Here is a 12,164-nt window from a genome sequence, read left to right on the forward strand (position 1 = left end):
ATGAATACTTTTTCAAAGCACTGTAGTTTCCTACTCGGGGATCTACGTAACAGCACTTCCTGTTGCAGACTGCCAACACTAAGCCATTGCCTTGAAATTAGCAGCAGCATTTGCATTTTGCTGTGTGGGCTACTTCAGTTGCCTATTAGGGTGCCTGTCTGATACACCTAAAAGACAGACAAGTGGGGGACAGCACATGGCAGGCTGACAGTGATGCTGCTATTTACAAGGCAGAGGCAGAGCATTGTCAGCCTGAAACAGGAAGTGCTACGGTTTGCTTGTGGACGTTGAATGTTAGCCAGACTACAAAATATGTTACACAATCTTCAGTTTGGGTGGGTAGGTCAAAGGTAAAGGTTACAAAAAAAAATTATATATATATATATATATATATATACACACACACACAATATTATCAAAAAACACTGGTCTATATGAGAAATATCCAAATGTTCCTGAATTTTGTGTTCCCCCTTTTTCTTCATATAGACGGTATAGAACATTACATGATTGACTAGTGAGGACTGACCAATAATATCCACCCACTCCCACTGCAACATTTTTGGGACCCCGTAGAATTGGCTAATTTCCCTGCCTTATCTGGGAATTGCTTAGTTTAGCATTCAGTGCCACTCTATGATAAAGGGGAAGTTTTTTTTGTCTCACCCACACAGAGGTCATAGGATTCATGCTAAGTGATGTTATACATACCAAACCTCTTTTACTATCCAGGTGATTAAAATGCCCATGCGGGCTCCTTTATGTGGCTGAGACCACTCAAAAAAATCAAAGTTCGCATTGCACGTCACAAATATTCAATAAGAATGCAATCTCACAATTGAATAGTATGGTCATAGATGGGGTTAATAAAAACAAAAGAGGTGGAATTCGTTAGATGATTCTGAGAAAAAGGGAGGTATTTCGATACATTGTACCCTAGAGGACTTAGTTCTAAAATGGATTTCAATCTATTTGTTTAAAGTAGTCTCTTTCTAATCTCTCCTTTTTTTTATTTATTTTTGAGGATGTTTTAGATATGATTTAATATTGATCTATTGGTGATGGTTGTTATTGTTATTTTTCACAATTGGTCTTTATTGGGATGGAAGTGGATTTTTTGAGTCATCGCCTTGCCCTTGATTAGTTGAGTACACCTTTCTGATGTTGTTTCAGATGATTGTTTAATTAACTAATTGATTCCAAGTGTTTACAATGTATAGAAATATCTGTTTGTGTTTTAAAGATTTTGATGTGTTCCTATCTGAAGAAGGGTGTGATCCCGAAACTGTCACTATGGGACACTTCTTTTTGTCTTTTGTATGTTCTTTGCTTCTTTACTTGAATACAAATTTGTAAATATGGTATATATCAGAAATTTCCAGACATCAGTCAAAATCCTTTGACATTGTTAAGTAACAGTACTGAGAGAAATTGTACATGGTAACACACATCAGCCAAATGTAAATTAAATTAGTACAAGCACAATAAAAGCTGCCTAAAGTCGCTGTCTTGTTCTTGTGATTTTCCCCTTTGCACATTGTCATTAATAAACACATTTAGCTTATTATTTGAAATATGCATAGAAAAGAAAAAAATGTGACAAATCTAAATGTACTACATTTCTAATTGGCAAGCCATACGATTTAACATAAGGGTTCTACTTCTTCAGTCAGATGGAGAACGCAGAGCTCTCATTCCACCTACCATGATTCCAGCTGTGCAGTTGCAGTTGTTATATGTGGACATCTGCACATCAGAGTTGTTCCATGACCCCAAGCTGTTCGCAGGCAAGCATTGCCTATAAGAAACATGGCAGATGAATGTAATAAATCTGCTGGTGCATTTAATAATTTGCTACATATTTTCCAACATGACCCTTTAAACTGACCATTCCCTCACCTATCAACTGCAATTGCCTGTACTGAACTAGGTGATTTATTGCACAAGTTTGTGTCATCTACTATTTACCTAATGTAACTATTTTGCTTTCATGATCTGTAAAGCAAAAAACATATGGCTTACTATATGCATAAACCACATAATGGTGGTTACCTGCATGTTTCGACTTAAAGTGATTGTAAAGACTTGTTTCTTTAAAAAAAAATTATAAACGTGTTATACTTGCCTCCTCTGTGCAGTTGGTTTTGCACAGATCAGCCTGGATCCTCCTCTTCTCCGAGCCTTACTTGCTGGTACTGGCCCCTCCCTCCTATCTAGTACCCCCACAGTCAGCAGCTTCCTATAGGGGCACCTGAGCCGTGTCACAGCTCCGTGTGTACATTCAGACACAAAGCCGGCCCCGCCCCCTTTCTCCCCTGACTGACTTTGGCTGCCAGAGCCATTGGTGCTGCTGCTGTGTCTCAGCCAATCAAGAGGAGTGTCCCAGATGGCTAAGACAGATGTGGACTTTGCTAGAGAGAGAGATGGGGCTCAGGTAACTAATTAGGGGTTTGCTGGGGTGGCTGCTACACACTGAAGGTTTTTAATCTTAACGCATAGAATGCATTAAGATAAAAACAGCTTTGCCTTTACAACTCCCTTAAAGTGTATCTCTAGAATTTTTTTTTTTCTTTTTAGATAGAGTAGAGAATAATTAAACACCCCTTTTTTTTTGTTTGCTTTTTTTTTTGCTGTCTATGTCTTATTTGGGGAGCTTATTCCACCAAGGGAGTGGGGGAAATCCCCTCTGAGATAGTTATCACCAGAACAGGTGACCTCAATGGAAGACTTTCATACCAGTGGCAATGGCCACTAGGGTGAATAGAGAGGTTATATAACCTTTGGGTGGAAACAGACTGCAATTAAAACTTGACAAAAGTTCTAGCCTTAATGGGCCATATTCTGAGTATAGTTACGATGGAGTATCTCAGGATACTCCATCGTATCTCTCTTTTTTGGGCCGCGTATCTATGCGAGTGATTCTTAGAATCATTTTCGCATAGATACGCTTAAGATCCGACATGTGTAAGTCACTTACACTGTCGGATCTTAAATGTAATTACTCCGCCGGCCGCTAGGTGGCGTTTACGTTCAGGTCTCATTTGTTTATGCAAATGATACGCCGATACGCCGATTCACGAACGAAATCGCGTCGCGTAACCGTCGCTAACGTTGTTTGCGTAGGCGTAAGGTTACCCCTGCTATATGAGGGGTAACCTTACGCCAGTCCCACGTAGGCCATGTTAAGTATAGCGTCGGGTCCGCATCGTGTTTTCCCGTCGTCCGCGAATACGACTTTACGTCAATGACGCACACGTCGGCGTCATTGACGTTTTACACCGAGAACTGGAGCATGCGCACTGGGCTATTTTAAGCCCGGCGCATGCGCAGTTCGTTCGAATCGGGGGCGTGCTTAATTTAAATACAAGCCGCCCCCTTGGATATACGCGGGGATACGCCGGGCCAATTACACTACGCCGCCCCAAACTACGGAGCAAGTGTTTGGGGAATACAGCACTTGCTCCTGTAGGTTGGGGCAGCGGAGTGTAAATGGCTTACGCGCCGCCCGCCTACTTTCTACCAGAATATGGCCCGAAATTTTCAAAACTAAAAGAAAAGTTTTGTCTAGAGATACACTTTCAACAACTAAATGGGATCTCATCAGACAAAAACAAAATGAAAAAAAAACAGGTTAGGTTCAAGCCTGAATTTAAGGGATATTTGTCAGAAATCTATTAGAGATCTGTGTTTTAGGGTGGATAGATGTGTGGGTTTACGACTGACAACAATAGATGATGGGAAATCTGAATTCAAACCTAATAAATCTTGAGACTGAGTAAACTGACAAATCTATATATTTCACTCATGGCAATGAATTGGTTTCCTTTTCACCAAATAAAAGGGAATGACATACAATCAATAGCAGAGAGATTTTTCAGCACGTTGGAAATATTTTAGTGCACGTTTTTGGAGGATCTCATAACTAAAACAATGCTGACACCTACTGTATCACTTGTACCTATCAGGCCATACATGGTTACTCTTGTACTATTTTTTCCAGTAAATGTGGAGAAGTAACTCAATGAAATCACTTACTGATCTCTTGGGCAGTGCAGAACTGTTTGATCAATAAAAATATATAATTTGTGTGGTTTGTTGCTAAACTGTCTATATTCTTGAGGCTTTAATGAGTTGATCTGTCCGTACTGAGAGTCTGCCAACAACCAACAAATTAACTGACTAAATGTATAAATTCTACAGATAAATATTAATTCAGTTTGTTGTGGCAGAATTATGACAGCAAAGTGTGCAATTTATTACAAAATATTGACTAAATAAAGCTGTATATCAATCACCACCCCACACTGAGCTAACGCTAGAGAAGACCCTTAAGATGCACAGAACAAAAGAGCAATGAGAATATATTATACATGAGGTCATAGCCAATAGCAAGCCATTAAGACAAGAAACTCTTACAAATTAAAGAATATACTTACGCTGCATTGTCCAAGCAGAAATTGTCTATACCAGGGAATGAGAACATCGAATTCATCAAACTTTCACTGTTCTTGTTATTTATGCTGAAAAAAATGTCAGAATATCAAGCAATATATGATAGATGAAGTGTTGCAAAGCGTATATTCTTTTATATGAAACTATTTACATTTCCAGAAATGTAATGCAGCAATGGATAATTTATAAGTCTTAATAACCTCTTTAGATTTTCAATCTGTGTGGATAAATGGATGCAGAGAACATGATAAAAAGATTCAGATTTCAAATAAAAAAAGAAAGACATGCCTAAATTAGTCAAAATGGCTGGCAGAGACAAGCTTACCTTTTATAATAAAGCATGTCTAAGGCCTCGTACACACGACAGAGTTTCTCGGCAGAATTCAGCGAGAAACTCGGTCAGAGCCGGATTCTGCCGAGAAACTCTGTCGTGTGTACACTTTCGGCCCGATGGAGCCGCCGAGGAACTCGTCGAGAAAATAGAGAACATGTTCTCTATTTTCTCGTTGTTCTATGGGAGAACTCGGCCCGCCGAGCTCCTCGGCGGCTTCAGGGCTGAACTCGCCGAGGAACTCGACGTGTTTGGCACGTCGAGTTCCTCGGCCGTGTGTACGAGGCCTGACATTTCCCAAAAACCTGTATTATATTAAATACACATTTGAACAGTGGCGGCTGGTGCTCAAAGTTTTTGGGGGGGCGCAAACGAAAAAGAAAAAAAATTGCAGCCTCACTGTGCCCATCAAATGCAGCCACTGTGCCATCAATTGTCACCACTGTGCCATGCCATCAAATACGGTCACTGTACCATGCCATCAAACGCGGCCACTGTGCCATCAATTCGCACCACTGTGCCATGCCATCAAACGCAGCCACTGTGCCATGCCATCAAACGCAGCCACTGTGCCATCAATTGTCACCACTGTTCAATGCCATCAAATGCAGTCACTATGCCATGCCATCAAACGCAGCCACTGTGCTATCAATTCGCACCACTGTGCCATGCCATCAAACGCAGCCACTGTGCCATCAATTGTCACCACTGTGCCATATCATCAAACGCAGCCAATGTGCCCATCAATTGTCGCCACTGTGCCCATTGATGTCACTGTGCCCTTTAATTGCCGCCACTGTGCCCATTTTCCCCACTGTGCCCATTGTCCCCACTGTGCCCATTGTCCCCACTGTGCCCATTGTCACCACTGTGCCCATTGTCCCAACTGTGCCCATTGTCCCCACTGTGCCCTGTAAAATGCCTCTTCTCCCCCCCCCTGCCCGGCACTTACCTTTCTGGAAGTCAGCCATCCTCCTAGTCCTTCCACGTCCCTCGATGTCTTCTCCCGCCCTCGATGACGCTTCAGCCAATCAGGTTACTGATAACCAGAACCAGTGAACCTGATTGGTTGAGATGCCTGTCAGTCTTATCCAAGGAACGCACCCCCTGTATGTTCCCTGGATAAGCATCCGGAAGGCTTAGGGCTGTAGGCACTTCCGCACAGCCAACCAGCTGTCGTTATTCAGGTGGCCGGCGCTCAAGGTCCGGCCATCTGAATAGACCAGCGGCGGGCAACAATAACATAGATTCATGGAATGCATGAATCTATGTTATTTCAGTGGCGGTGCGAGAGCCAGAGGGGGCGGCGCTCCAGCGCCCTCTATAGACCGCCACTGCATTTGAATATACATTTTTAAGTTAAAAAGACAAAGTGAATGGTAATTATATTCTAGCAGGTGGATCCAGCACAATATTTTTTTTATTGCAATGCAAGAAAAATGTGCAAAGTAAAGTAACCCATTGCAATCAATTAACAGCTGCCATTTTTCTGCCTGTTCAAAACTGATGTAAAGTATAACATACACATTGTACTGACACATAGAAAACAGTTTGAAGAGAAAAATCAAATTATTTGGTATGGGTACATGCATATTTTTATGCCTTGCACCATCTTGTTAAATACATATGTTTCACCTAACAAAATAGCACAAAGTGCAACAGTATACAATGAAACCAATCGGAAAGAAATAGTATGATTACTACATGTAACTGATAGCAGCTCATTCCTGGTTGTTAAGACCCCTTTCACACTGAGCCGCCCATAGCATCGGTGGTAAAACTCCGCTATTTTTACCGCCCTCAGGCTTTCACACTGGAGACAATGGTGCAGCTGTTTGAGGGCAGATTGCAGGCGCTATTTTTAACGCTATAGCACCTACAATACGTCCTCAGTGTGAAAGGGGTCTAAAAATTTCAGCTTTTTATTGCTGTATGCACTGTGTTATTAAAGGATCACTAAAGGAATTATTTTTTTTTGCTGAAATGACTGTTTACAGGGTATAGAGACATACTAGTTAACTGATTCCTTTTAAAAACGATTAAAAATAGATAAAAATCAATCATATAATGTGTCTCTTAGGCCCCATACACACGAGAGGATCCATCCGCTGGAATTGATCCGCGGACCGGCTCCAGCGGATAGATCCCCTGGTGTGTACAATCCAGCGGATCTGTTTCCGCGGATTTTTATCCCCTGGGATGGATTTCCAGCGGATAAAAATTTGAAGACATGCTTTCAAATCTATCCGCTTGAATCCATCTGGTCTGTACAGACTCACCGGATCAATCCGTCCGAATGAATCCCCCGCATGCGTCGTAATGATTCGACGCATGCGTGGAATTCCTTACATGACAGCGTCGCGACACGTCATCGCGATGGGATTTCGGCGCGGATTTCGATCCGATGGTGAGTACACTCCATCGGATCAAAATCCTCGCAAATCCTCGAGAGGATTTATCCGCGGAAACGGTCCGGTGGACCGTATCCGCGGATAAATCCTCTCGTGTGTACGGGGCCTTAGATGCAAAAACGAAACTGAAAGTAGTTTAGTCTTTGCATGTTATTTTATGCCTCTGTGCTGGACAGTGCCATAGAGAGTCATGGCTAGGAAAACTAAACTAAACTCTCCCATGACTTTTTTCATACGGAGCCAGACAACCAGGAAGTGTCCACAACAGAGCAGTATTACAGCAACATCAGAGCAAAAACAAGCAATGAGGACATGAAACCAGGACTGCAGTAAGGTAAAGGAAGCTATTTAGCTAAAAAAAAAATTCCTTTAGTGACCCTTTAAAGAAGCTTCACTGAGGTTGTTTTATGGGTAGAGCATTTGAAAGGGAATTTATTGTGGTGGAAGTTCAATTTGCAAAGGTTCCCAATCATGCGCAATGAAAATGTAAAAAAAAAAGCTTTAATTTTGCTTGCACATGACTGAATGATGGATGTTAACAGAGCATCATCTCATTTATTATGATAAGGGAAAATCTGGTCCATCCTGTAGAACAACCTACTGTATTTGCATTTAGTAAATCAACCTCACTGTTTCTAATAGAAGGCCAAAGCTTTCCATAGAAAAAGTTAGTATATGCAATGTAAAAAATGTAAAAAGTCATCCTTACCCAAATACCACTGCTTGCTCTGTGGTGCCATACATTTCGGGAGATAACAAGAGCTTAGGATATTCTGCAGTACTTGCTGAGAGTGACCCAAGGCCCATAGCCGCAATAACAAACAACACCGGGAGGAGGATCTGAGAAATTAGGCCTTTCCAGTTCCGCCTGGAATTATGAAACCTCTTAATGAAAATGGCCCCAACCTTCTTAAAGAAGAGCTTCACTCCTTTTACACGTTCTTTCTTGGTCAGAGGTCTGTCTATTTAATAAAAAAAAAAAAATACAGTAGGTAAGTAATATTTATTTTAATAGATTATGTATCCTGCATGCACCTTGATAGAAAACATGATTTATCAATACTTTTGTTTTAAATGAGACCAATACCAAAATATAAATGTAATATTCATGAGAGGTGCTAAAGGCATCTGTTTAAATACAAGGGCCCAAAATTTCCTTAAAGCGGGGGTTCACCCTATAAAAAAATTCTAACACTACATCCAGCCCAGTTCTGCAAATAAAATTACACTGACCTTTTTTTTCACCGTAGATAGCGTTTATCGTTAGAATTCACTGCGGCTTCCGGGTAGGGAATCCCGCGGGAGTGGGCGTTCCTATTGACATGCCAATTGATTGACATGCTAAACGACGGCGCATACAGCGCGTCACGACTTCCCGAAAGATACTCGGGTCGGCTCGGCTCTATTCGGCACCTGCGCACCGGCACCGAAATAGAGCCGAGCCGACCCGAGCTTCTTTCGGGAAGTCGTGTTAGAATTTTTTTATAGGGTGAACCCCCGCTTTAATCACGCTCCTCACTTCAATATGCCCATTGCTCCATCTGTCAGTATATCCTAACTTAGCATTATTATATTAATCCACTGAAGTACATGGCAACATAAACAGTGGGAAGCGAAAACCTACAGAGTTAAATGACCTAAAGGTGACTGCAGATGGACACATATCAGAAAGATATCTGCAAATCACCTTGTGAGTTTTTTCAGCCCTAGGACCAGCCACATTACCGACCCATTGCTGACATTGACATTGTATGCCATTATCCTTCATTATTCCGCACAAAATATTGGGCCTCATTTACAAGAAAATGTTCCAGTTGCAAAATGTTCTTGTATAATAGAGATAATTCTAAACATCTAAAGCTTTTGTTTCATGAAGAATTTATTAGGTTTTAAGATAGTGAACAATGTATGCAGGATTAGAGGTTACACAAATGTATAACAATAAGAGTAGAACACAATGGATACCCAGCAGTTTTAAAGATGTGTATGTACAGAGGCAAGTTACATACATTGTCGGAAGATCAAAAACTCTTTAGGACAGAAAATAATTTAGCATATACGGCCAATGAAGATTGCTCCTTATTAACATTACAGATTGCATCTGCTGGGGGGAAAGGGAGGAGGAGGATCAGTTTATCCATATTATGGATCTGAAGACCAAAAAAAGAAGAGGGAGAACGATGGACCAAAAGAGTGGGCGAGAGAAGGGAAAAGAGAGACAGGGAGGAGAAGAGAGGGATTATGGGACCCGTCTGAGGAAGGTGTGTGTGTGTGTGTGGGGGGGGGGGGGGTGGGGTATTGGTTTCTAGGAGCTCAAAAACAGCCTGATTACTACAAGCAATGTGTGATTTTAGAGCATTGCTTGCACCATTTATGGCCAGCCTAAGATAAGTACAACTTTAATCACAATACATTTAAATTCTCTTCCCAAAATAATGACTTTAAACAGGAAGAAGGGTAGGGACCACATTAAAACATTTGTTACATATATTCTTTGACGTTGAAGATCCTATTTTAGCAGACTGAATAAAACCTTCAAAACATTCCTCTGCAGTCTTTGAAACATACCATCGTTATCAGTAAAACTATAAGAACTTGTGGAAGCTTCATCCTCCATAACATAATTGTTACTAGGAATAGGTACAGCCCTGTGGGAGAAATTCTGGTCATCCTCATCAAGTCCATCAGTCAGCTTTAGGAACACCTGCAACAAAGTAAAAGCAGTCAACATCTGTAATCAGAGAAACCTTATGCTACTTTATAGGCAGAGGGACAGCAGGCTGAGCAAATCAAACCTGCCTGGCTGTGGACTCAAGTTCTTCCTTGAGGATTCCAGCATTCCCAAGTCATCTGTGAAATATAACTCCTCCAGCCTCTTCTGTGACTGGCCTTTAGTCTCCTCTAAGTTGTGTCTCAAAGCATATCAAACCCAAAAACAAAAATGTTATATACAGTATTGCACCTTCCCATCATTAGATGTGGTTGCAACGTTATTTTTTAAACTATTGTATGCTTTTTTATTTTATTTTTACCTACTGATTTGGCCAGAACACATTTCCCGAGTTTGCAATCATGATTGGATGACGAAACACGTCAAAAGCATGGCTGGATGACGTCATTATGCTGACATGAACCGGAAGTCGGCCATCCTGCATAAGTATCTGAAGCCAAAGTCTTACCTGCTTGTGTAAAAAGGCAATTGTTTCTATGTGCACTGGATGAGGTGCACTTATTTTGTGAGTAAGATTTTAACCTTTGTTTTAATAATTTGATTTGGTAAGCTGATACTTTTGGAGGAAAGGTGTTCGTATGTAGAGAAAGAAACAGATACAAGTTTGCATGGAGACATGGACATTTTAAAGGGCAAGGTACAAATTGAGCTCATTTTCAATAGGTCAAAATCTGAATATTCACTGGTGCACATTTAACAATTTTATGGACTCAAATTGAAGTGGAAGAAAAAGGAGGTGAACTATATGCTTTTTTACGCTATATAATTGTTCACTGTTATCATTTGCACATAAGTGGATGCAGGGCTGGACTGGGACAAAAATTTGGCCCCTGGACTTCATCCAGACTGGCCCACTTTGACAGGTCTCTCCCATGGCGGCCGGACAACTCCCACACCCCCCCCCCCCCCCCCGGCCACCCAAGCCCCCTCTCCCCCTTCACTTTAAGTTATTATTTACTTTATTAGAGTAGAGCGGCTGGTATTGGTACTTTTATAGGCAGTACCAGTGGGGAAGCTAGACAATATTTCACCCGGGGAAAATAATCAGTTTGGTGCCCCCCCTTATGGGACAAGATTAGGCAGAAGTGAGAAACTCCCAGGCCATAGCTGTTGAGTCAGCTGTCTGTCCCCTTCCCCATGCTCCTCTGTTGTCCCCCCTGCTCCTCTGGTCCTCCCCCTGCTTCTCTCTTCCCCCCAGGTGAGCACTGCGGGGAGGGAGAGGAGGTGAGTGCTGCAGGAAGGGAGAGACAGAGAAGCGGAGGGGGGCGGCGGTCTGCTGTCACTGAAGCTGGCCCACTGAGCCATCAGCCCACCTGGAAACTCCCTGTAGTCCCAATGGCCAGTCCATCCCTGAGTGGATGTCACACTGCATTTTGGACTTGGCACTTTATATTTGGGATAGAATTTTTTTTAGTCACACGGATTTATAATTCATGCATTTTGAAAGTGATTTCAATGCTATGGTTATGGTTTAGTTTTGTTTAATTGCGCAGCATTTTATTTATTTTTATTGCAATTCCTGTGTTAGGGTGGTGCCAAACTGTGGAGAGTGTAGTATGGGATGGGCTAGTAGATTTAGATGGCATTACATAAATGACCAATAAATGAAAGCCAAACTCCAGCTAACACTTTTTTTACGGAGATACAGATTCCTAAAATTAGGATATTTGTGATATTAACTAAATTAAAGTGATTGTAAAGGTACAATGTTTTCCTTTTAAATAACAAACATGTCTATACTTACCTTGCTGTGTGCAATAGAATTGCACAGAGTGGCCCTGAACCTCCTCTTCTCAGGCACTCCTGGCCCCTCCTGTCCAGTGCCCCAATGGGTAGCGGCTTCCCATGGGGGCACTCGTGCATGCTTGTTTCTGAGCCCTGCTGCTGCGTCTGTTCACACATACAGTGGTACCCACCCTGCTTCCACTTCACTGGCTTGGATTGACAGCACTGGGAGCCAATGGCTCCTGGTGCTCCAGCAAAGCCAGCGAGACCAGGAAGTGAGAGTGAAGAAGTGAGAGAAGAGATGGAGATGTGAACGGTGCTGGATCAAATGAGGTCTTGGGTAAGTAAAAGGGGGTGGTGAGTGTGGATGCTAATGACTAAACATTTTTTACCTTATTGCAAGGAATGCATTAGGGTAAAAAATGTTTAGGCTTTAGAACCACTTTAATAATGGTTGATTGTTGTAAGAACCCCTGTCAGTGTTAAATGGTTTGTTTCAGCTTACTAACTGCTT

At 41.9% G+C, this 12,164-nt stretch overlaps 1 protein-coding gene across 1 annotated transcript in view; it reads right to left on the bottom strand.

Moving 5' to 3' along the window:
- ABCA12 (ATP binding cassette subfamily A member 12) overlaps positions 1-12,164 on the bottom strand; it is a 292,157-nt gene that overhangs the window by 77,155 nt on the left and 202,838 nt on the right. The window contains exons 38-41 of the mRNA XM_040357483.1: positions 9,763-9,898; positions 7,904-8,156; positions 4,437-4,520; positions 1,705-1,798 (exon numbers count right to left, since the gene is read on the bottom strand). Coding sequence (XP_040213417.1) covers positions 1,705-1,798; positions 4,437-4,520; positions 7,904-8,156; positions 9,763-9,898 — 567 coding nt within the window. The remainder of the gene's footprint in view (positions 1-1,704; positions 1,799-4,436; positions 4,521-7,903; positions 8,157-9,762; positions 9,899-12,164) is intronic.

Source organism: Rana temporaria, chromosome 6 (genome assembly GCF_905171775.1).
Source record: "Rana temporaria chromosome 6, aRanTem1.1, whole genome shotgun sequence".
Lineage (NCBI taxonomy): Eukaryota > Metazoa > Chordata > Amphibia > Anura > Ranidae > Rana > Rana temporaria.